Source organism: Spodoptera frugiperda, chromosome 23 (genome assembly GCF_023101765.2).
Source record: "Spodoptera frugiperda isolate SF20-4 chromosome 23, AGI-APGP_CSIRO_Sfru_2.0, whole genome shotgun sequence".
Taxonomy (NCBI): Eukaryota; Metazoa; Arthropoda; class Insecta; order Lepidoptera; family Noctuidae; genus Spodoptera; species Spodoptera frugiperda.
This window is the reverse complement of record NC_064234.1, coordinates 6,582,998-6,610,871: the sequence shown is the minus strand read 5'-3', so window position 1 is coordinate 6,610,871 and position 27,874 is coordinate 6,582,998. Positions and strand designations below refer to the sequence as shown.

Below are 27,874 nucleotides of genomic sequence, written 5' to 3'. Positions count from 1 at the left end.
CACTAGACATAATACTTTGCTTCGTCACTCATAATAACCCTAATGTGCCTTAATACTTGAATGCCTTGTAATGTAACGTTTTTTAAAGTATCTTTGTAAAAAGTACGTTGAATATTCTATCCTTCTTAGCGATATGATAGACATGTAACTCATGTAAGGCGGGTGACAAGTGAGGCGTATGTATTGAGAGGTTGGGCGGTGTGCGAATGTTACAATGTTGGTTTCAGTGAGGGTAAGTTCTGTGTCCGCTCGTCGCTCCGCTTGTCGCTGTGCGCGCCCGCTGCTCGACGTGCGGCGGCTCGACCAGTCACTATGAGACGGCCACCGCGGTAGCACGCGGTACCTTACTCGCCTTTACGCTTTCCGCTAAACAGACACGATTTCACCGCCCGTAAAAAGTTACGATGGATTATTTTAATGCAGTTATAGTTATTCCAGTGATACAGTTCATGTTAAAACTAAGTTTTAAGGACAAATATTAAGTTATGAAGTTAATTCAATGCTAAATCTGTAATGTTTATTTAATCTTTGTGATGATGAGAGATCCAACTTTGAGATTTTACATTAACAATTGAAGAACACTACGTAAGTATTGTTTTGATAATATTTTTTGTTTGAGTATCTTATATTTAAATTTTTAGTAACTTTAAAAAAATATTAAAATTTATTTTATACGTGGCAAATGTCGGTATAAGTTTACGAAGCTCATAATTAAAATTGAATAATTAAAAAAATATAATATTGTTATTAGTTATGTTTGTTTATGTGAACGTGATAATGCACGCATTAGTCTGTCTCTCGTATTTAATTAACCGCGGTAATGGCCAGTTTGCATGAAATAAGCCCCAGGGAGACCACCAACACTTCGTCACGGGATCAATTGTAACACAGGAAGTAACTAACAAAATTGAAAAATATTTTCAATACACAATAATGTTATCTTGCCGTCGAGTATACCATACCTTATTGTAAGGGAATCTTAATGGCTCTCTAAGGGTCCCTGAGAGTACTTCACTATCCACCTTTTCACATATTTCGCTGGATAACCCTTTCAAATAGGGAGAATTGAAACCTGCTTATTTAGGATCACAATACGTTGAACTTATTATATGGTACGTGTAAGGTATTGTGATACAAAAATATGGCTATCGTAAAGGTTTGTGTTATTTCTATTTACTCTTTCACGATTTACTTATTTTTTATTAAGTAAAGTAGTTTTATCCGGTCTTAAGTTTCATTACATTTGTATTCCATTTAAATAAATCCACTTAGAACAAGATAGTAAATTATTTTACTTGAAATGTATCTGCTACTCCCAGTTTCATGTTTCATTCAGTACGTTTGCAAAGTGCTTAGTGGCATCTCTTAAATTAATTTTACGTTGAAGTGAATATACTAACAGCTTCTAACCGGTTTCTAAATAGAGGAAATAAATGAGTTTCTAAATGTTTTTTCTCTGAACCTCTGGGTTTTTACACTCGAATGTACGTTGAATGAGACTATTTTCCCGAAAAACTTCCTTAAATGGGTCCACATGTTCTACAAGTCAATTATCCAGTGAATGGTTAGCTGAGCGAATGGATAAAAGTACCAACCTTTTCACTAACCTTAAAATTGTGGCTCCTTTTGATCGTAAATCTAATTAATCGTTTTTTGGGAGATAAGTGCGTACTCGTAGCACTCTATTATTGCTACGTAGATATTCGATTCATGTAAAAATAATCAATATTGCTTTGGCAATAAAATAATAAATTACTTGTCACTTTGATGTCTTTACATACCGTACCTTTTGTGATAGTAAATGTGTTTTATTTAAATTGTATGTACAAAATCCAATTTCAGTTTAGAATATTTTTCATCTAACAAACTCAATTTGGAGTAAGAAAAAAATAGTCTGAACTTTGTGTGCCAACTTTATTTATAACGGGTTTATTCACGTAAATCCCCTCTGTGTTAAACTTTTTAAACATTGAAATTATAGGTATAATCAAACTCCTTAAGTAGTAACGCTGACAATTCCATCTAGGAAAAAAATAAATAAAAATAAAATAGTATGCATGTAGGTGTAATGTACGTATGTTTGAAAAATACGCGCTCCTGTTTCGTTATGTAACTTGTTGCGATGAATATATCTTTAGGATAAATGGTTAGCAAATGCAAATAATCTGAAAGGAAATGTAACTAAGAATAATTGTATAAACAACGCACGATATTTTTACCTCATTTAACCGACGAATTTTATCTCTTGTTTTCGTAAATTTAAATTTAGATCACGATTACTGCACAGAGAAACTGTTTTGAATACTTTTAGGCTGTGAGAGTGTAGTTCTAAGTTTAACTGATTTTTTCTAGGCCTCCTAGATTTAAGATTCGTTTTTTGAAACACTTGAATGAAATGAATGGAATCTAAAAGTGATAAATGACTGGCTGGAAAAAGGCGCCTCTTCGCAAAATTGGAAAACGTTCGCAATACAAAACCATTGACCGCACCCACATCCGTTTCCAAACCATAGATAGAGTGGTAAAAAGAGGTTGTCTAGTTTTTTAACATATTAACGGAAAATGCGGGTGCAAGTGAGAAAAAAATCAACTCATTTTAGGCACATATAAAAATGTAAAAAAAATCTGAAAAACTTACATAGGTAGATAATTTTCTTTACCGTACTTTAAACATAAAAATCAAAATTCTTCGAAATGTAACAAGCGAATATTGAAATGAAGGTCAGTTTATATAATTTTTCTTTAGTCTCAGCACTCAGGGTCACAAGAACGCAGTTATACGATAGAAATCTGTAAAATTCAATTTTTAGCGAACGATAAAAATGTAGCTACCGAGACTTTGGTATCAAAGTTATTGTTCCAAGGAATTTGATCGAAAATCTTGTAATACAAATTGTTGTTTAATAAAAATTTTGATCCGTACTTACCTGTACTTTCAGTACAGCTAATATTGCAAATATTGGAAAATAATTTTCCTCATTATCCTTCGAATTCGATCCAAGGTTGCCGTTGTACGTGATCAATACAAGTTTTTCCTGTTAAAATGATTCCACATTGTACAGGGGGACAAATATTAATCAGATATGTCCATAAAGTGCACTCATGCGACAAATACTGTTTGATTTGTGCACGATAGCTTTTCGACGAAACCTGGTATTGGACGAAGACAGTTAGACATTTTTTTATATTATTTTTGTATTTATACATTGTTTATAAAAATATACTGCTTACCTAGGTGTGCATAAAACAGCATTAATCTAAATCTATCAAGGGTTGAATGTCAGCATCACATTTATTTAAGGTGACCTCCGGTCTTTGTTCCTCTTCTTGAAAGCAGTTGAACCCTACCATAAAATAAATGGAACTTCATTAATTAAATGTAACTATGGTAACAAGAGATTAGTCGCTAAGTCCCAGTAGCCAGTCTCTAGACCAATTCTTAAAGGAAATAATTGCATTTTAATCCTTCCTAACTTTAGACAGATTGTATTTATCGTCTGGGCAGAACTTTTGTTCGAATTGGATCTCTTAATTGATCCCAATTTCCAATTGTTACCTATCTTATCGATCGATCTAATAAGTTATGGATATTGTTCAAGCGGGTTCTTGTTATTTGGTTGGTGACGCAGCAAGTTGGTGCCAACTGCCTAAAGTCTAAATGTATTTACGAACTCGTCCTTTTTATTAGTATTCCATTCGAAAATCGGAGGATCGTAACACGTACTCAACTAAAAGTGCGAATACTCAAACTTCGATCGCGAACGACAAAAAACTGAAGGCGTCAGGATATTATTTTATAGTGGTGCGATTCGCAAAAACTTGTCGTTACATTTTCTTTGGTTGCCTTTGGGGGGATAGGCAGAGATGCAGTGTGGTTGGCTAATTGATATCTAGATATTATACTTAGGTACGATTACGATTTCTAACCGAACTTGTACTAAAACGGTTGTAGATGACCTTAACCAGAATGACCTGTTGTTGTTTTATTTTTCTTCATGAGTTTTGAGTAGGTTCATTAAAAGTCCAAAACTATTAACAAGGTTGGTGGCCATGAGTAAGTTGAAGTATCTAAGAAAATGTCAAGTAGAAACATTGTAATGCGATATGCAATTATAAGTTCATCTCGTCACATAATTGGAAGGCGGAGGTATTTGTAACTTCGCAAATAAACTAAAGTGCCTGAAAATAAAAAGTGAAACAAAATTACAGATGACAAAAGCTAGGTTTTATTTGTAAGAATATTTTTTTCTCTTAAAAATACTACTTGAAGATAAAAAGTTAGAATTTGTTCATTGTAATTTAAGAAGTTGTGTTTATTTTAGGCATGAAAAACTGTTCGTTTAATTGATATTCATGAAATATTTGAAGTCTTAAGTTGCAAACTCTAGACAGCGGTTTCTCTGGGTAAGAACAGACAAATAGGCCGCAATATATCACAGATGACCAATTTGCTTTAAACCGCGAACAATTCATATTATTCGTAGGCATAGAACCGATTCATATCTCGAGATATTATGAAAAGGATAATAGAGAGAACATCTTAGCGAAGTTTGTTCAAGCGACTAATTCTCTATGATTCAGCGTTCCGGGGGATTTGGAGCGAAGTAGAACAGAGTATTGAAAAAATGTCTTAGAACTATTTAATATTTTATAGTTTTTATTAAATTTCTAAGTAAATCTAAAATTAAGAAGTATAAATTGGCTTTATATCCACAGTTTCGTTTGTGTAGTAAAAAGAAAAAGGTAGTCTCCCTATTCTCGCCACAATCTGCGGACACAAAAATTATATATTACTAAAATTACGACAGAAAAAAAAGAATTGTATTTATAATATTAGTGAGAATTTAAGTTAGTACAAGATATAGGTTATACACCTGTAAATATAGGAATATTCTATAAATAAATCATGTAATATGTATAATAAACTAATTTGTATAGAGCTCAACAAAAAAGATGTAACTTACTGAGATAAGCAAGAGAATTCCTAAAACTCATTATAACACGGATTATGTCGGTTTTAAATGTATATTTGAATTTAGAAATATCCATTTCAATTTTAGATGTAAAATTAATCGCAGGAGTATGGAAGTACGAATGGGAAGCTAACTCAATTCGAGGAAAGTTAACAGTACATTTGGTTCACTACATAGATACTTTTTTACCCACTTTTTGTGTCTACGTAACTAAATAGGTCTGTTTTTAAATAAGTACATAGTTTAGCGGTGTAAACGAAATTTTAAGCTTGAAACGGGATGTTTGATTATTCATTTATTGTAAATCTTGTGAGGTTATAATCAGTTACTTCGTTTAATAACAAAATACGTAATATCTACCGTGTTGCTAATTTTTTAGTTAACGTATAAAATGTATAAATACGATTTTATTGTGTAGTTGATGAGATGTTTATCCCACAAAATTTTTAATTATATATTTAATTATTCCTCGACTAAACGCTGACTAAATGGTATTTCATAAAGTTTATGAGCTTCGCAGTGATTCAAGATACGTAATAAAAATACCTAGAATTCTTGGATCTAGGAAATTCTAGCTTTGAGAGAATCTCAGTTTTTTATAATAAAATTACGAACGTTCCTGAGTTTGATTGCCATTTAAATAAACTCGTTATCCACTGCAGGCTCTTAGTTTACGATAATCAATATTCCAACCATCTCTCTAGAGCTTCTATTAAAGAAATGGAATAGCAAAGAGAGAAAAATAAGATTTCCGCTATTTAAAATATCATTCTGTATTTTGTTTTTGTTCGTTAGGGTATACTTACGTTTCTAATGTAATCTCTATTCCTTCGTTAATATATAAATGTGATAATAAAAGTTTTGGATTATACATGATGAAAACGATAGATGGAGTTTCTACCTATAGAGATAGGATATAACTTGCAAAACAGGACTCAAATTATAGTCACAAAAGTACAAAGTCTTGAGACAACTGGTAATGATAAAATACTTTCAGACAGATAAACTATCATTTCGGAAAATATATTTTGAATTCCATTTTTTTAGGGAATTCTAAATAGGAAAACTCGTACTGCAGCAATTTGATTTTCACTCTGTGTTTTTCGAATACATTTGATTATACTACAAAATAACTAGCAAAAACTATGATTTATATTTAAACCAAACTTAAGAGGCATAAATGGTAAGTATTAACGAACTGTTATTGTTCATTGTAAAGGCATTGTTTACGTAAACAATGACACTAGTAAGAAGACGTTTAATCTGTATTAATGTGCTGGATCTAGTGCTGACTGCTGAGTAACGATTTAGTTCGTAGATGTGAATAGATCTCTGAGTTATTAAAAAGATAGAAGAAAAACAATAAGTATCCAAATCGATTCAGGAGTCTTCGAATAATCGGTGAACATACATAAACAAAAGTTGCCCACGAATAAATAAGTAACCTCCTTTTGTTTTTTTTTTAAGTTGGTTAAAAAGATAAAATAGTTGTGATTAGTGTATTGATTCTTTTTGATTGGATAGTTAATGATGTCAGTACCTAGTACCTATAATATGACTATATATGTATATACCGACTTATCGACTGCAAAACCAAAATAATCATCACGGCCTCGTGCTTAATTTACTTATTACGAAGCTTATTTTATATGGTTTTAATCAGGTAGCTTTGCAGGCTTTTTCACGGATTCAGTGTGGATTCAGTAATATAAAAGTTGTTGGGTTTACGAGGAAATGGTTAACTTCACCACTTTTTTATTTACAAAAGTGATGGATAGGAAAGCGGACATCTTTTATATCGTTAATGTACAGACAGAAGCACATCGCACTATACAACATTCTTTAATAGAATTTCAACTTTATTCCCAACGGAGAAAGTTGAAAATTAATTAAAGTAATTTCACAGATAAGTGTAGCTTTATGTGCTGGCAAATGTACTTAAAGAAATGAATAAACTAGGTACTTAGGTACCTTATCAACAGTAGAATGATATAAATATTCATGTTATCATAGCCTGTTATCTCTAAATGAGTCGCTTTATTACTAGCATATGGGGTGTCCAATAATGCTGGTATTAGGGCTTAGAACTCTATGGAATGATATCTATATATTAATACGTGATGCAAAAACTTTGGACCGCTTTTTACGAAAATTGCGCGGACGTAGGAGCATAAAATTTGGTACACTTATAGTTTATGTGTAGGAGAAGTGGAGAACGCTAATATTTTTCAAAAATAATGCTTATAAAGTACATTAAATCAATAAATAAAACATTACACACACATGCATAGTATCTGATCGTACTTGACAAAACGTCAAAATCGATAGACATTGCGATGATATTCTCACGTCTCATATGAATAGAGTTTAAATAAAAGAGTTTGAGTTAAATAAAAATTATCCTTGAACGTATGTTAAGTGGTATTGTAAATTAAATCGTATATGGTCGAATTTCGACCACTAGGCGACCACTAGTTCATAGATATTAGATAGGAACTAATAAAGATCTCATGTGTCATGTCATTAGCAATATCATGACGTATGTATGTCTAATTACGTTGAGTGCCCGATTTGGTTAAATTAATTAATGGACTAGCGTTTTCCTCGGATTCACTTGTGTGTATGCGTATTTCTTAATCGGACAACTTCAACTTCTCATTTAAGTTTTAAGAAGGAAAAATCGGGGCCTCAAACTGCGTTCTTTTTATTTTAACAAAACTGACGTGGGTCTTATTAGTTTTTAATACGTTTTTAATAGAATATAATTAATAAAGTTATTTAACCTTAAATTGTTGATCATAAGAGTTTATCTAATATAGTTACCGATGGAAGATATATTACTGTATAGATAAATTTGTGCCTAAACGAACATTTGCCATACATACCTACAACGGACATGAATTTATTTCTATGAATATAATTTGGTGGCTCCGGCTCACGGCTGATGAATGTAGTTTGGTTATAAACTCATAAATATGCAACGGACGGTTGCTAAGGTCCAACTCGACCAGACATGGGACGTACGCTAAGGATCTTTAAATAGAGTAGACGAAATAAATAAAATAGTAGATCATTAGGTACCTACTCATATGTAAAACTTTAGTTTGACCTTTCATTTCTTTCATAACATTACAATAATACAAAGCTTTTTGATTTATAAAGAACTTTTCATAGCTCGTGATGGACTGCTTAGTAATTTTAAAGGACATATTTTTTTGTCGTATGTTGGTATTTAGAAGATAGGGATGATGACGGGGCATGAAAATTAAAAATGTATTTAGACCGTTAGTTAGGTAATGAAAAAATCTAGACACGGTATTTTTAAAATATACACAAAAGTGACGATATTTCTGTAAGCGAAAAAAAAACGTGTCTAAACTTTTAAAATAATCTACCAGACGTATATTAAAATAAAAATTAGTTATTCACCCTATTTTGCATTGTCAAAAATTCAGTTACAATGTGTTTAAAATTTAACTTTATAACATGCAACAAAAGAATTTGTAGTTGCAAAATATGTATAACGTAAAAAATACTTCATTAAAATTTTATCTTACAAGGTCTTAAAACTTAAGTGCTGAAGCAATGGACCTCTTCGCTTTCATGTCAAGAATTAAGATATTCTCAAACGTGCACCAAGAATCCCGAGACGTGAAACTTGTTTGTAACCGAATATCATTACAAAGTAAAATTTTTCAGAACAACCTTTCAACGTCTCAACTTCAAATTTTTAGGGTCCTTAAGAAAACAGCTTCTTATTTAATGTACATATTAAAAAAATTGGAAGGAGAAATGCAAATGTTGTTTGTTCGTGACGAGGAACAATTGTTTCTGTGTTTATGTGTGTGGTAAAGTTTTGTGTGGACCTGTTCGGTTGTTATTTTGTCAGTATTTACATTGTCGCGGCAGGTTAAGTTGGCTTGCCGATAATTTAGTTAACAGATAGCTCAACACGTGATTGGAATACATTAAGGGTCTTCCGTTCGACAGATCCAAACCTTGTACTAATACATCTGCATAATTGCCGGTGTCCGTATGACCTACTTTAGGGATAGATGACTTGATTTTGTCAATATATTGAAATAACATTTGTCTAGTGAGTATCTAAACTATGTATGTATGGACTATGTATGTTTCGCTTCACGCACGCACAGAGTGGCCAGTCGTAGTATTATGTAAATTGACTATTTCGACAATGTCTGTGAATTTATGAATTTTTGTTACAAAAGCCCTTGTGAAATGTAAATGTGAAACAAGTTGTTGTTTAAAATGTTAGTGTATTTGAATCCAGTATAGAATATAGACTCGATAAGAAAACTGATTAGTTCATAGTAGGTAAGTACCAATAGATTTAAACGCAAAAGAAAAATTGCGTTTCATTTACAAGTCTATTCTAACCATATTGGTTCCATTCACTTGAGATCCAGACAAATTCGTTGTAAAACGTGTAGCAGAAAGGTGATCTCATTTTAAGGGGTCAATGAATCCATACATGTACCTCTGAACATATTTTACTATGAAATCAATTACGGGACTGAAAAAACCTGATATTTCCAGCCTTTTCACCGCGTCCTCGGTATTAACTTTTACAGAGAAGTTGTTTTTTGCGTTTTTAATTGGTGCTGTAGTTAAAAATGTTCGTTGTAAGGTTTCCTTGATTACTAGGAATATGACCATACCTTTCTATTATGTTGTATGGTGTTATTACAGGGTCATTTTAAAAACATTAGTAACCTTTAAGAGTTTTAATAGTAAATGTACTTGTTATTACAGGTATATTTTGATATGAATTATCTATGACATTAAGTTACGATTGTCCTACATTTCCCTAAATTATTTTTACACAAACATGTAAAAAAAATCAAACTAAAACGTTTTTCCAAGTGGCGTGATTTCACGTTTCAAACAGAGAATCGGTTTTAAAAAGAAAACAATTGAAATACTACAAATTAATAAACAGAATATGATATATTAAGAAAAAAAGAACATTATAAAACGTTATTGTCATAATTGTGTAAACACAAACAAAATAAAACCTTCCTTTCCCTTTTAAGGTCTACAAAAATAGCCCAACTATTTAGTGGTACCTTATTTAACTTTTATGACAGTAAACAAGACCGATTATGTGTAAAGTTAAGGGGCACAACAACAATATAACTTACAATAATCATGACACATATTGGCGAAACCTTTTAAACTTTGTTTATATAGCTATTGGGTCCGAACTTGTTTACACACGAACCTTGAATCTGTAAAATGTAGGACAGAGGGCGCTACTTTGATTAGCCGACATTTTCTTTACTATTATAAGCTCGTAATAACAGATTATTACGGATATTTTGTTAATAGATAACATATAAATGCATTTGTGTTCTATATGCAAGTGAATATACATAAGTTTAATGTATTTTTGTGAATGTTCTAAGTTTTTCTATCATCATACCTGACATTGAATTTTTATTTTTTCGGCTAACTTACTTGAAATGTTTAAAAAGGTTCAATTAGTTCACCGCACATAGTAGTACATATAGACTAGCTTCTCCCAGCAGCTTCGCCCGCCCTCCTTCTCCCGTGGGATATAAAGTCTTATGTGTTATTCCAAACTATAACCTACTCCTGTTCCAAATTTTACCCTGATCCCTTCAGCTATTTTGACGTGATTGAGTAACAAACATATACACAAACATTCTCATTTATAATATAAGTAACATAGTACAAACCTACCTAGTTCATTATTACAATATGTATCGCGATTTCGGTGTGAGATTGAAACTAGTTCAGTTATTGAAAGTTATGTGTATATTTGAATCAATTTAGTATATCTCACGATACGTAGTTATTATACAAATACAATATTATACCTTTTAGCCTTGAAAGTTATATCAAACCTGCCTTGGTTTTATATACATAAATAAGATCCAAATATGAATTTATGAACTTATCTCTTGAATTATTACTTGCTGGAAACATAATTTTAGGAAAAACACACATAATTTAATATCAATTAAATAACAATTAATTATTAATTTAACATGTTATTGTTAGGTATGACATTTACGCAGCAACGTATTAATTTATCAATTTAAAAAATTATTATGTATTAGCTGATGCCCGCAACTTCGCTCGCGTGGATTACGGACTTCGTGACTTCATTTTCTAAAAATAAAAGTATCCTAAGGTACTCCTTAATACATCAGCTACCTGCTAATAAAAGTCCCGTCAAAATAGGTCCAGCCATTTCAGAGATTAGCTGGAACAAACAGACATATAGACAAAAATTAGAAAAAATATTATTTTGTTACATGTATCGTATTTATATTATTATCAATATCAATAGCCTAGATTAGAAACCTATGTCATTATATTATTGCACTAATTCAAATGCAAGTATAAACACTTAATAAATATATTTGGATACTTAATATACTAAATAAAGTAATTAGCAGCTTGTTACATTCTTCATAAACTACTGAAACCAAAAACACACGTCTCTTAAACGAAAGGCCTAGAATTAAAACGTGTTAACGAGCCCCAATTATACTCGTTAGGTAATTAGGTTTCGGTCTGGTAAGATTTACCTATACCTAGGTATATTATTTCTTATTTATACTAATAACGACGTATATATTACTGTTTGTCTTGTTTATAATATACGAGAGATAAATAATGTCTAATGTTAAAGCTTTCAATTTGTTTTAAGTTGTACTTAAATCAGAGAATTGTCCTCCTAGTAAAAGATTTTTGATAGAAGTCTATTATAATCACACTTACACATAAATGTGAACGTTTAATCATCAATTACGCTGAAACTAATTAACGGATATAGATGAAATTTGGTATACAGATAGATTCGGGTACTTTTTTATCCCACTGAGAAGGCGGGCAAAGCCGCTGACAGAAGCTTAGTATTGTATATTTTTATCAAGTATTTATTCATCCACATAAGTTGTTTTTTATTGTTCAACTTAAAGACAATATATTCTGCCCACTATATCATTCTCCTTGCTATTCCCCTTAGCTATCGTAAATATCTATTTTGCGGGATAAATGTAGCTTACCTACGTTACTTTCGGAAGCTGTAACTTTCAATTATTGCTATAATTTATCCTTACTATCAAACTTATTCACTCTTTGTTTTCTATTCTATTAAACGTATATTTTTGCGTAATTATTGTCATTCACACCTATCACGACTATGAAGATGGTCCTAAAATGGAAAACTACAGTTGAACATTGAACTTTAATATCTACACGAGATTGAATCAAAGACCTTGTACCTTGTGTTCGTATCTAATGTCAAGTAGCTATAGGAACATACTTATTCGTAACATTACGTCAGCATTCACTATTTCGAAGGGCAAAATATTACCACATGTGTGTAACACAGAATCAGTATGCAAGCCGTGGCTTAGCCTCTCTTAATTAGTCATGAAACGAATGGGTTGTCTGAAGTCGTAGATTCGACTCGAGTTTTGCATACACCAAATGTATTTAATTTCGTAGACTTGTTTATAACTGGGTGCCTTGTTCTAGAGGTCGTAAATGCGATTACTTATTGAACAATAATGTATTGTTAGTAATTTTATGGTATGGATTATATCACCCAAGATTCTTTTGTTTAATGTTTAAGATATAAAAGTTATGACGTCGGATTCTTTTAGGTATCCTTTATGCTCAATGAATTACGGCACTTAAGTTGTTTTTATTAAAAATATGTATTGTTTTTTCTTTTTATTAGTTTTTGTCACATTTCAATCGTGTGGGCCACCGTCACGTAACGTGGCGTGATTGTGAGGGAAACCACAGCGACATTTTGGTCCTCGTTTAGGTCATATCTACAAAGAGAAGTGCGAACAAAATTAGGACGCGCGCATTAGGTGTGGCTCGACTGATACAGAGCGATACCCACGTGGACTGTGTATATAATATAATTGAGTCGTACAATGCTAAACAAGGAGAATGATTCTTTACAAAGTCACTCTTGGATTATCGCAATGGTGTGCCTTATAATGCAGGGGAAGTAGTGGGAACCAGATCACGAGGCAGATCACCAATGCGCTGGACTGATCAAATCAAATAGGCTACGGGAAATCCTGTATCGGCGACAAACAGTCCATAATATGGAGAGATGGCGGGACATCTTGAGGAAAGTAGCATCCACCTCCAATACAAATACGGCCGCCTTAATATTACCACGACCGCTTTACCAAGAGCGAAACGACAGAGAAGAGAAGAAGTGCCTTATAAGTAAATGATCAATGGCTAAATAATATCTGTCGATCTGAATACGCTTTTACTCCCTGTAGGATTTGAACCTCCAAACCTCTCGGTAACATCAACTGTAGCAAGGAGACTGGAGACTCAAAACTTGAGCCATCCATTATAATATCACTTTGCTACGAGGCTCACTCAAAACCGAATTGTTTTTAAATTTATTGCTTTTTAAGAACGAAATTTCAACAAAATTTGAAGCTTAGGTATGTTTTATTTATAAAAGATGGTATTTATTATCTGGTGCGATAAATTATATTCTTTGTAACAAATGAATAAAAAACTTTCATCGTAAATTGAGCTTAACGAAGTAAGTACATATTTACATAGGTACCGACTTTATGATATTATTTTTAACTGGAATTGTATGCATCAAAGACTGATTAATTGAGTGGAAATTTTGACTGCAAAGGGTCTGGGATTCGCATGACAGACAAATTATATGAGTATTGTATTGAAGTCTTGAATAATGTCCGTTGTATGACAATGAACTTTATTCCTTTTTGCCTAGGTAAGTATAAGATTCATAATTGGCAAGAAACACATTTTTCATTTAAAATGTGTAGATACCCCTAGCCTTTAAGAAACAGTATACATAGGGATTATTTTCAAAGGTGACCTGCCAATATAAAGTGCCTGTATTTCATTCATGAGATACATGAACATGAATGATCCAATATATCAGATTCCGTATATACTTTTATATCCGGGATCTAGAATGCTGGGTCCACCAGGGCCAGTAAACCGAGTGCTGACTGGAATTAAACCACAAGTTTCAGAAAGGGAGGGATAGTGGATTGCCTTTAGTTGCGTTTTTTCTGACTTAGGTCACACGCCCTATCCATATATTTTCTTCGTTTAATTACTTTCTCTAGTTTCCTAATATACATAACATTACCGCACCTAATGTTCCCCATAGGAAAAGTAAAGACTACTTAAATGAGATTGGCTAGTTGAATGAATAAACCTAAGACTCGACTAATGGGATTTGGGTACTGTATTCGAGTTAACGAAACGCTTGGATTGATTTTAATCTTTCCAAGACGAATTATTGATGAGCCTAGAGTGTATGAAGTTTAAAGTTTGGTAGCAATTGAATTGCTCGACTTGTTACAATCCGTACCGTGGTAAAGATGTAATCCTAAAAAGATCCTTGAAGTAATACTATTATTTACTACAAAACATTTAGCTGTAGCTACACTTTAATCAAAGCTACTCTAGAGATTACCAGCCATTATTAAGTAGATACCTGAATGTTGAAGTTGATTGAATTGTTCAAAGGGCGGAGCTGCTTATTAAATATTTATATTTTGTTTTAACTTGTAAAAAATACAACCCTTTCGGTTGGAAGCCGGTAAATTTTGCTTTTGTTACAAGCACTGGGAGGCACACAATTTCATGGTTTATTCACTGATAAATATTGGTTATTTTGCTTGTATAATCAAGGGAAGCTATTATTACGTAGCTCGTTGCTTAGCAACCTGTTGATTAACTACCATGTAGAGTTTACGCACAGTTCTAGTGCACTTTGATTAAGTTCATCAAACATACTTCAGTGGCAAAGAGCGATCTCACTTGATCAGTAACTCGTATCGGAAGGAATGAGTGTTTAAGACTGTTTTCTTTACTGGAGCGCTGATGAAACCGTAATATAGTTGGGAGAAATAATTAATTAGAAATCTACTAAGTACCTATGTAGTAGTACTAGATTTAAATAAAAGGTACTGAATATTGAGTCTTGGTTTACATATATTATGTTTGTATGCATTCAAAGTTAGTAACGGTTTGGTTCAAAGTTTGAATGGATTAACTAAACATAACATAGGAATGTTACTGGCTTCTAGTCGAGATTTCAAGAGTGATAACATAGTAATTCGACACACTTTTTCTTCCCCTTTCAAGTTTTATTTTTAAAAAAAGATGTTAAAACTTTTATAAACTCATTATATAATTTGTATGGTTAAATTAATTAAAATCGATCCGACGTTTTATTGTTTGCTTCTTCGAATACACAAACACATTTCGTATTCACAATATTAGCTAAGACATGGGAGCAAACAGCAACAAAATAGGTAAGATTCGTATAAACTCGTGTATCTCTTATTTACAATACTTCGTAAACAAATTATACCGACTTGTGTAAAACATTAAAAACATTAAAACCCTTGTTTTTACCAGTAAACAGAACTAACCGGAGGCAACGAAGTTACTCAGATAATTGTATAACAATATTATGTCCACAGAGGCTTCTACAAACAAAGCTTGAGGTAAAAGAATTATTACAAAAAGCTCTAGAGAGTAGCCACGCATTTGCAGTATAGAACAATATATTATTTTTATAAGAGATTCATATTCTGACATTGATAGAGACAGCCTAAGCTAGAAGAGTTACTGCTATGTAAACATGCTTTCTAACTTAGTATTAATATTGATAGAAAATAGGTAGCAAAGTAAATAGGCATTTCTTAATTTCATATTCGTACTATTTGTTGTGTGTAATCACGTAAATGGAAACAATACTTAGCACACACAAAAATATATTTAACCTCGTATAACGATAATGCCTGAGCTACGGAGGTACATCAGTACGGACTTACAGTCCATACAGAGGGCTTAGTACGAGTTTGTTTTACGTTTAACGAGAGCGCGTTCGGCGCTCTGATTGGTTGGTTTATTCGCACCGGCCAATCAAAGCGCCAAACGCGCTCTCATTTCGTTTTTGTTCAACGTAAAGCAAACTCGTACTAAGGGTACAGGCTCTACATAATTACTTAACTCGCACGTCACCTTGAAATCTTTAGGAGTGATTAACAAACTTAGCTTAACTTTCCTTCTAAATGAACTTTGTTGAAAATGAAAATAGTTTTACCATTTCACGGGTAGGATGTGTCAAAACGCGGCATCATACGTACATAGCTACTGTACTATGTTGTTAAGATTATGGTATAATAATAGTCAAAAATTAATTAAAGTCACGGTTTTCACACGACTCGAAACTAATAGAGCTTTTCTCGATTACTCAACTAGTTTCGAGTCACTGAGGGACTCTTCATCATGAGCAGTGTGCTCAGAGGCGGCGTCGTGGAAGTTTTAATAATCACGATTATGGTAGATACATGTGAATTACCTAATACATATTAGTGAAGCTAATAAGACCTTTTATTTCAAGGTTAGTTCGTACACCCACTTTAATAATGGCTTTTGGTTGAGCTTCGTAAAAAAGGGGAAACAGAATCTTTGTCTGTGACGTGATTTAATTTATCACCCGCGCGAATCCGACGGGTAATTAATACTTGTTTCGGTACACGAATTTTTTTTAAAGGCTAGTGTGATACTTCACCTAGGTAATGTAATTTTTAAGCTCTTTTAAATTGACTTTTTCAATATGATTTATTTAGATTTTTTGTGCAGCAAAAATTTGCCATTTCAATTTAGACTTTAGTGCCCGAATACTCAAACGCTACTCAATTTTAAGACGCTCTCAAATGTAGTTCTGTCACTATCAATTCTTTATAAAATGATAGAGATAGCACGATATTTAGGGACAACTTAAAATTGAGTAGCGTTTGGTATACGAATACTCAAACGCTACTCAATTTTAAGTTAGAATTTTGTTTTAGAAGCAAAAATGTATAAACGAGCTTGATTAAGTTGTTCTTATTATAAAGTATGTTGCTGCGTGTGCTGATCAATAAAGTATACTGCGTCCAAGGACTGTTTTCCAATAGTTACTTCGCTACGAGAACCCTTGAAAATTATTGACTGCAGTTGACGTTTGTTTGAAAGTTGTAACGAGAAGACTTCTATGTGCAACACTAGGTTCATAGTGTATTATCGATATAACTTAGTTGTGAAGTAAATTCAATTTAGAACAGTTAAGTTACTTGGTAAACACAATTTAACTATTATACGCAAGGAATATGAGGCGACGGTCACTTTTTCTACCACCTCGTAAGATATTACTTCTAGCGTTTCTATATTTTGAATCGTGTTCGAGTTTTACCAGTAGGTAAGTATTATTAATTTATCAATTTGTCCTGTTACAATAAAACAGCGCGGATTCAAAGGCCAGTAATATAAATCCATTGAATTCAGATGGCAGGACTCGCCAACTGATTGAAAACCAGCTATTTAATAGCAGACCGGTATAATTAACGTTTCCAATAGAATGCAGTAATTACAGCTTAGTATTCCTATTGTCTCTCTAATTTATATACTAGATCTAATTAAAACAATTATTTATATAGACTAAGTGATCGTTAATTGTATGTACGAACAAAGTAATTGGTTTACAGATACGTTGTAAAGCCACACTTTTAGATATGACAACAAGAGTTAAACTTGTCTTGGCTGTTAAAAGTTAAAAGACACTTACTTAATTAAATTTCTGACTGTTTGGTGAGTGGATAAACAAGTTTTACGATGTTTTGTTTGTGTAAAATAAACTTTAGCTTCATGGAAGAGGTAACATCATTTTCCTTATTACCGAGTGAACAATTTGTTCTCAACTAGCTTTTCTTTAGAAATATGTAAAAAATATAATAACGTACATCTGCAAGTAAGATTTCCATTAAAGTAGCGAAGTTTATATAATGTTACATTAAAATCTCTGCGGTGCTGCGATCTTAGGGAAATTCGCATTTGCATTAATATGCAGAGCACTTGTGAAGCGGCTACCAAGAAAGGTATGCACGTCTTCGTTTTAAATTTTCCCTATGTCAGTAAGTAGCTCAGGAACTCTAGATCCATACGTGAAATTCTGGCTGGAAAAGCCAGCACGCTCTCAGCAAATTCGATTTGTTATTTTTTGGCAAGCAATGTGGAGTCAATCATTTCATGTTTTCCTTTTTATTTATTTAGGATTCACTGCTTTGTTATTCCACAGTCCCATTGTAGCGCGATTCCCCGCCAGACAATGATATATATCCGGCAATATGAAAACTTTACTTTTGTCTAGTTGAAAAATCTATTTATTCAAGAACAAAATGCTCATCTGCGGGCACAGGGCTGCTCAATCTCAGTTAATTGTTTATATAGCGAGTCTCGACAGATTATGCCCACATGTCTGTATAGATAAGGGTGAAATACGGATTAATTAAACTTTAGCCTCTCCCTGCCTTTATCGTACACAGAGAGACGTCAAATTGTTAATTACGACGAGAGTGCGTATAAAGAACGAATTAATTTTGCTCTTATTCTAACTTTTATTTGCTTGTTCCATTTTTTGGGACGCTTTAGAAATTGTGACGTTCACAAAGTGCTAACTCATTTATAAGTAGTCCGCCAACTTCGATATTTATTATGTAGAGCAAAAGTTTGTTCGGTTCATAGTTTGGTCGCAGAACATATTTAGCGAATTAATTCACATTATTGTATTAAGTTATGTTCCATTAAACAATACAAAGTATGGAAAACTTTATGTAATACATATATAAAGAACTTTTCGATAAAAGATTCTGACTTAATGTTACTTTTTTAATTAAATTAAACAAATCAAAGAACTTTATATTCTTTTTGAGATACTTAATAGATTGATTGATTTCAAAATGGCCTCGCTATTAAAAACTTTAAAAGGTATATCTTAAAAAGTTTCCAAATTACCGATTAATAATAAAATATTTTGATAGAATTAAATTAGGTTCCAACTATCTAGGGTATCTAAAATGTCTGCTTATTGTGAATTCCACGGAGGCTAGCCGCACTAATCAAGAAGTGGTTAACTAACGTAACTATATGTCCACTGATGTACCTATGGGGCTGGGTACAGGGAACAAGAGTGGAATTCCAAGGAAACCCTCATCACAAACCTTTTGAAAATTGTTTTAAGAAAACATTCTTCTACAAATTGTTCTTCCGAAGAGTTACGGTTCAGCGAACCATTTGTTGGTAAACTCTTGAAATCAATACAAAACGTTTTGCCGAATCATTGCCGATTTCAATATCATTAGGCTCGTCTATTGTTAATTTGTTATGCGGGATTTTTTTTTATTATGAAAGGTAATTTTCTTCAAAGCATTTCTTTGTAAATTATATAAATGTTCGTTAACTAATGTATTCTTACTTCCTGTATTCAGTTTAAAGTGAAATTTCTTTGAAAGTTCGCAAAGGAAATGATTAAATACCTCTAAACAGTTTCATGTTACTTCTCTAATGTATATCTATTCCAAGTTGTAGTCAGATTGAATAAACATTTGTACCTACATAATTATACCGTAGCATACAGTATAGAGAATTCAATTTATTAGAAAATGTAGCCTCCAGCCAAACACGTAATGAGGATAGAACACAATTTTTACATCTATCTAGAATAATTATGTGAAGCATTTTCATTCAATATTTAATTATCTAGCCACAAAAGATATTTATTCACAAGCAATTTGTAATAAAATTACTGTGGAGCAATTAATAAAGAAAAAAACTATCACATTTATAAAAGTCTTCCTGACTTTCTTAGTAAAATATAAATGCTTTCCATTAGCAAGGAGAAAGTTCAACCTTCGCAGGTATCTTTTATAAAATATCGTAACACTTTTACCTATATTGTTTCTAGAATCTTTTACCTTTTCCTTTATTGACATATTTAGGATTGTTCTTTATTGAGACTTGTCAACCTAAATCATGCATTTCGTTTCATGTGGACTGGAGCACGCAAAACCAGCGCTGTTGTCCGGGTAATTTTGTAAACATGTTAGTTTACGACCAAGAAACATTCCGAACGTTAATAGACTTAGATTTTATTAACACCAAAATGGATACGATTATGAATTCATGGGCAAAAGCTAATATCGTAGCTCTAAACGCCTCGGTCATAAATATCGTCTGATGCTTATTAAACAACATCAATTTCCTTAGGGGGTTATTCCATTACACTTTTTTGTTCATTTGTATAAAGTAGATTACTTAATTCTACAGATGTAGATAGAAGTAAAGGGATGTTAATATAATATTCTCAAAGAGACTTCGCCAGTAAGTTTCTGTGCTGTGGCAGTCACAAAGTTGTGCATTCTGAATGACGGAAAATACAGTTATTCGTGGCTACGTTTGAAACGGCGTGTTTTTCTCCACAGCATCCGAAAGTCAAGGTTAAGTCAAGTCAATGTGGCTCATGGGTATTTAATATGGCATTACTTTTGGTCACCGTATATTTTATGATAATTTCTTGGCATTCGTATAGAATAACATTTCCATGGAACTTCATAAATCTGTTTTACAAAAAAAGTCAATTCAATACAGCCATCGGTTGAATTGAATTGAATTTTGATTCTGTCAGGACAATATATTCCATTTTATTTAAACAGTATTTGTGTGTTGTGTCAATTATGTCTATATGTTTTCTTTCAGTAAACTGATGAAGTAAAGTTGTATGATTTACTTAGGTAGTGCTTAAAGTGTTGCGCACCTGTGTGGGTTAGGATAAACTCTGCATTCCACATCTTTGAGGTCGGGAACAAAGTTTCCTTTATTTTCCTTAAGTACTTACTTTAGTTAACAAACCGTATTGCCATCATGTTGATCTACATTTTGCTACCTTTTCACGTTTATCACATTGTTCAATATTTAAGTCAGTGGTACCTATACGCGAAACACGGGAAAGGTTTATGCTATAAAAGATTTCTGACACAACTCCAATTCAATGTCTTTAATTGACGTGTTACTATACTTGATCGGATCTAAAAAAGTGAACCCAAAACACGAATTTCCAAGACGTAATCCTGCGCTAACAAACGGTGTTTCGCTCTGCATCATTAGCCGCCATCAAACCCGGCCCGATTGTCCACTATATTGATGGTAATAGTGACTATTTTTTACGCCGACACACGTCGGAATAGGGGGCAAAGTTTCCCGTTGAGAAGACAAAGCGCTAGATTTATTTATGTTTGGAACTATCACTCTTTGTACGACCACTTCTCGGAGTTCTTTGATAGAGACATCACACAACTTTGACGACTCAAGGGTCGCGAGATCAAATGAGTGGAAATGACGTAGGCTATCAAGATACATGTTATAAACCTGCTGGTATTTCCTTCTAACATATTACTGATACTTAAGTTACTTGTAGAAGTCGCTTGGAAAGCGTCTATATTTATCACAGGAACAGTTTGTAGTCAAGAAACGCAGGTGGAGTTAATTAAATTACTCCAACCACAGAAGGTACTGGTAAATTGAGAGTACTTGTCTTGTAAACACTCGTATAAATGCCGCTAAAGAAATTCCAAATGGGATTGTTTCACAAAGAGGTTTTTTTATATAAAATTACATTAAAACGTAGCCCTCACGCTCCATAAGGACTCGTTCTTGGAAATTATAAACCATGGACGATTGTTGGTTTTCAAACAAAATTAATTTTAAAAATACTCTTAATAATTGATTGTGTTAAAGCGTTTAACAAATTAATTAGATCTTTTGAAATCCCAGGATAAAGAATTTAATTAAAGTATTTTTCCTCGAAATTACAATCTTATTTCTTTCGAAAATACTGATAAGATATTTCACTTGTGATCACTCGAACATCGAGACGATCAAATATTCTGTTAACAATGTAAATATATTCGATTAATTATACTAAGAAAGAACATTAATCTTCTTTTAGACTATCCAGATGTATTTCAGTAACTAGCAAGGAACAACTACTAGATAATCACCTCATTACAAGAACACTACGTTTAATTGTCAGTATTCTGAAGTAGTGTGTCTTGGAAACTTGTAGAAAACCTCTCGACATCAGCAGGGAGCACGTACTAAACTAGTTTAGGCACTCAGGATTACTCAATAAACAAAGTTTGTCGCTAAGCCTTCTAAGATAACTTGGGTTGCGAGTGATACTCTACTACTTAGTATTGATTATAAATTAACTAACTCGATTATTGGTAATGTAGAACTTGGTTTGATGTGGTTGCCTATGTGAATGTAGATCACGAGGGATTGATTTGGACTTGCGTTTAAAACATTCGTTTTAAAGTTGATTATTGATTAGACTTTTGTCTAGGTTTATTAGACAATAGTTTAGGTTTATCCAAGAAGTTCTTACAGTTACATTTATTTTTGTTCATAATGAGTTTTTAGATGCAAGGTTTTGTCTATTTGAGATAAATGCTATGCTTTTTGTTATTTTAATTTTCTTAAACTCCTTATCAGAAATTACGACTTAATACTACAGCTTAATGATCCGCAGCCTACAAGAGGAACATTATTTTATGTTAAAAGTTATTTAGAAAAGTAAAAAGTCAATTTAGAAAGATGCCATTTACCTCAAATATCCATGCCTGAACTAATAAATAAACATGATAGAACCTTCAGTACAATGTAAGTTGTGTGTATTCAATGTTACCGACTCGGTAAGTTCCCCCAGAGTGGCTGGATTATGGTTTGTTTAGTGAGAGAGAAGTTCATACATATTTATGTGGATATCGTAAGTACATTGTTGGTTGTTAGGCTTTAATAGTCACCAGTGTTGTGTTACATTACGCTCGATTACTTGTACATGTGTTTGTTGATAGGTCATTATTTTGTGTATGTAGGTTTAATTTTTAATAGACATTGGGTCGTGGTGGCAAAGCCATAATTGGTGGTTATAGTTAGTTACTCTGTTCTCCTGTCATTGACTGATGTTGCTAAATAACTTTACTCCTGAAAAATGACTTTCCATTTCCAAACAACTTTGAACATAAATAACTTATTGTTTTAGAGTTTCAATTTCTTACAATAGATTCCATACAAAATCGAATTTTCCAAATTACCACAGAAACTTTGAGAGCAAGCAAATACGACCATAAAATTCAACGACTTTAAACTCAAAGCAAGATCGAGTAGTTTGCTTACCAAAGTAGTTTATAGTACTTTACAAGTTGGTCCGAAATTCTGAGCCACTTATTGTTTAGGGAAGTAAATACGTCCTCCTTCCTCCTTCAGAGTTTGTATAATCGGAGAAAGTGGCGCCATCGCTGAATGCGGCGCGTTCCTTTATTTATGATTATTCCATTAGCCAGCCGCTGCAGGCATGGACATAAATAACCAAACAACATTCGAATGACATACAATCGTCCGGAAAACCTTGTACCTAGATTGTATTTTTTCTTTATTACTGGCGCTGATATATATTTTTTTGAGTGACAGCGGTTTCCCAAGGTTTTGTATTAGATTTCCTGAATGTATGCCACGTCGTGTTTGTTGTCCTGGAGTAAGTATTATAAATGACGTCCAACCTTTCTTTTCTTTGCAGACAATGCACGTGGTTCACAGATAGTACAAGAATCTGTGCCTGACACATACCAAAATTGGAACGTGAAGGAGTCGAGTATGGACGACGTGGCCTATTGCATACCGGAGGGGCCGGTATTCCAACGAGCTTATGTTCGAGTCCATGGGTACATAGCACTGCTTATCTGCCTCTTGGGTAGCGCAGCCAATTCTGTAAACATTGCCGTGCTCAGTAGAAAAGAAATGATCTCATCGACGAATTCCATCCTGACCGGACTGGCAGTCGCCGACTTGCTCGTCATGATCGACTACATTCCCCTGGCGCTCCACGTATATACAGATATATGTGCAGAACTCAATCGAAATTCGTATGCGTGGGCTGTTTATGTATATTTTCACTCCATATTCAGCCAAACCTTTCATACGATATCTATTTGGTTGACGATCACGCTCGCTGTCTGGAGGTTCATAGCAATAAAGTTCCCTCAAAAAAATAGAACGTTATGTAACAAGAAGAACACTAATATAGCTATAGCTGTGGCGTACGCTGTGTGTCCAATACTGTGTCTTCCTATTTATTTTGCTATGAAAATTCGAATCATTCCTTCAAAGCATGGATATGATAATACAACGCTTAACGATACAGACCTGATTTTAAACGTCACAGAGAGTAAAGAGCCTGAGTACGCCATAGTGATGACTGAAAACGAAGAGCTGCTGACCGCAATCTTCTGGATTTACAGTGTATTTATAAAACTTATCCCATGTGTAGTGTTGTCCATACTAAGTGTTTTGCTCATTCTCAAAATGAAATCAAGTGATCGTAGAAGACAGAAATTATTGAAGAAATCAGCAATAACAAGTAACGAGGTACGTGAGGTTTTTGAATTTTCCTTAGGTTTCGAATTAAGTTCAATTGTGTTTCTAGTAAGAATAACCAGGTCATGCATGTATCGAGTGTTCCTACGTTATAACTAGTCTGTTTGCACACTCTGCGAGCAATTGCGATGGAAATCGGAATTTCTTTCGTTCTCCGCAGCACTCTGCATAATATAGTAACTACCAATTTTGCATACGTGATGAATGTGTATTTTTCAGTATTTCTGAACTTTGAGTAACTACAGCTGAATTCATGTAGGCACATTAATAAACAGTTAAGAGATTTTCAAAATACACGCTTTTGTATTGAACAAACATACTGTGCGGAATAATGAATGACGCACACATGTGTGAACCCTAAGAAAGTAAATATTTATGCTTTTCTCTGGAAACGTGACGTCGTCCACGTTTCTTTCATACATATTTGGCAGTGGATCGGATTATAAGTGTATTAGGTATTAGGTATCTTTTGTCATTATCCATTAAGTAAAGTTGGTTTACTGCCTGCCTCGTTGGCCGAGTGGTTGCAAGTGCGACTGCCGGACAAGGGGTCTCAGGTTCGATTCCCGGGTCGGGCAAAGTATTACTGGGCTTTTTTCGATTTTCGAAAATTTCTCAGTAGTAGCACGGAGTCTGGAAATGTGCCCTGTATATGGCAATAGGCTCACCACCTATTACATGGGACTTACAACATAAATTGTGAAATGTGGGTGTACACAATGGCATTACGTGTCATAATGTGCACTCTGCCTTTCGGGGATTAAAGGCGTGACGATATGTATGTATGTATGTAAAGTTGGTTTAATATTGTAGTAATTTTGTGATAAATATGAAAACTATACTTATAAATTATGACCTTCCTAACCAAGGAACCTTTTCCACTATAAAATATTATTAAGATTTATGCAACTGCATGCAATCTATGTTGACAACAACAATTCCGAGAGCTGTCATTCATCGGCGTGTAGCTATTACATTGATTGAACGCTTTCATTTGTGCAGGGTGAGAAAGCTCGGTTAAACGAGGATGGTGGGAAGCGAGGAGGCGGCGGCGGCGGTGGCCGGACGGATCGTACCACGAGGATGTTGGTCGCTCTACTCGGCCTCTTCCTCGCCACAGAGCTGCCTCAAGCTATCTTCGGCCTACTCACCGCCATAGCTCCGCATCTCTTCACAGTCTGTTACTATGCCTTCGGTGAGTCTCCCCAGTTCGTTACATTCCCATTCGATCGTAACTTAATTGCTACGACCCAGATCCATCGATCTACGAGGTGTCAAAGTGTTGAATGGTAAAGCTGTTTATACATCAAGATCGCAACGTGTAGCGAGGAGCGCTGTATAATTGATGATATGGCTACAGGCATCTTGTGTGTGAATATTGTTGTCACGACCAGACATGTTTACTATGGACCTGGGGATTCATATTCAATTTTATAGATTTTCTGAGCTTTACGATGTAGATCTATTTAAGTGTGATATAGTACATCATTCTCGTAAAACATGAGGGTTGGCCACGACAATTAAAGTAAAATATTTAGCCGTTAATAACTCGGCAAGTAGACACATGAGGATCGTCTAATCTGTCCAGATGTGTCTGTGGAGTGTCGACCCTTACATTATGGACAGATAAACTCTGTTGGGTGAGGTTGGATGGTCATGTAATCTCTCCGTCTTACTTTATGGTCACTTGTGGCACGAGCAGACTACTCTTATCTTCTACATTATTAACGCGAATTGCAGTATAAAACTCAATTTAGTCGGAAGATTTTCTTGTGTTTCTTTATATTTACACAAAAGGAAATGTTGCACGTGTGTTGGAATCTAGCGCAAATAATACCTTAGTAAGTTATGTATGTAATTAGGAGTATCTTGTTCTTGAAAGTTACAGCCGAGCATACTTTAGCTTCCTACATTCAGCTGGTATTTTTTTTACTTGGCGGCCATTAAAAAATAATTACTACACAATAATATTACTTAAGTTCAAATTCTCAGCTTTACTCTTTTGAACATGGAAGTAACGCAAAATGAAGTTGAAATTAACTCGACCAATTGTAGTATAGAAAATAAGACGTTACTTTAGTAAATTACAAAATTAGTGGCTATTAGTGGGCTGTCTGCCTGTCTCGCGTCCTTTCGGGGAACATATCTCGTACCGTTTAGGTACTGTCAGTCACTGTTAACGAAACCGTAGTTCGGGGTCACGCTACTATAATTAATTCCATGATACGAATACTTTGTTATATTCGTATGTTCCTAACATTTATTTTATCTCAGATAAATACTTTGTTAGGTATTTGTAATAAAATGAAAAATTAACGTTTATTCCTAATGAATAATGATGTTTGTATGCAATGTGAACGTAAAAATTGTTCGGTTTGTCTGCTAGACTAAACAGTCCAGATTACACTTTCAAATCATCACAGTTATCAGCTGTTCAAATCGATAAATAGTTTGACACTTTGTAGGTGTCTTCAACAGAGTAATTTATCTAAAATTAATTGTTATTTAATAAATTAAACTCCACTTAACTATCTAAAATCTACTAAATACTGACATTTTCTAACAAAATTTAACATTAAAAAGCCGACTTTTTAGGCCAGGACTCCACCAAAGCGGAGACGAGACGAGCGGAGAGGAGATGTTTTTTAAACAACCAATAGAATTGAGTTATTGACACGTCTCCTCTCCGCTCAGCTTCAGTGGAGATCACTGTGCGGAGATGTGTAATATTTGTATGTCGCGACGGAAGCGGAGATGTGAGCTGTGCGCGGACGACGCGCAGTGGAGACGAGAGATGTGAGCGGCGTGCAGTGAGCGATGTCACCCTCCCCCCTCTCGCCTGCTAGCAACCCGCAGAACCCCGCGCGCGCGCCGGCCGGCCATCTTGCTAGTATCGTGCGCGCGAGCACAGCACACCGCACACATCTTCGCTTTGGTGGAGTCCCGCGAGCTGAAAAATATCTCTTCTCGCACAGCACACAGCACACCGCACACATCTCTGCTTTGGTGGAGTCCCGGCCTTAAGCGAAACAGTCAAAATTGGATTATTCAAAGTGGGTACATGAAATATAATTAAAATTACAAAACTCATTAGTGTAATAAAAGTGCTGTCAGTAAAATTAATTAGAGATTTAGTTTCGAGTAATAAATATGAATTCTTTTTCACCAGAAAGTGAGTTTCTAAGAATCGTTTACAATTTTTATGGATAAGCTGAAAAGCTTAAAACCTAACAACCATTGTTGAATGGCTAAATAATTCATGTTAATGTGCCAAAAAGCGGTAGTATTTATTACTTATTTGAAAATCTTCGCATTATCTCGTAACAAAGCTGTGTTTACAAATTCAATGTGCCGAGAGGAAACAGATTAAGCCTCAAAGTAATTTATAATGCAAAAGGTTCATTTATTTAAAATTTTACGTGTTTGTATCTAATGGGTTACCGCAAGTAACTCTGGTTTAAACCCTACTCACTGTACTATACCTACATTTAGTTTGTTACTATACGATGTCAGAAACAAAGGTTTTTGTAGAATGTAATGCCTATTGCACAAAA

At 33.8% G+C, this 27,874-nt stretch overlaps 1 protein-coding gene across 1 annotated transcript in view; it reads left to right on the top strand.

The window, feature by feature from the left end:
• The first annotated feature begins 305 nt into the window (after window positions 1-305).
• LOC118266966 (G-protein coupled receptor dmsr-1) overlaps window positions 306-27,874 on the top strand; it is a 40,815-nt gene continuing 13,246 nt past the window's right edge. The window contains exons 1-3 of the mRNA XM_050703316.1: window positions 306-585; window positions 23,464-24,311; window positions 25,323-25,515. Of these exons, the coding sequence (XP_050559273.1) occupies window positions 23,541-24,311; window positions 25,323-25,515 (964 nt within the window). The 5' untranslated portion in view covers window positions 306-585; window positions 23,464-23,540. The remainder of the gene's footprint in view (window positions 586-23,463; window positions 24,312-25,322; window positions 25,516-27,874) is intronic.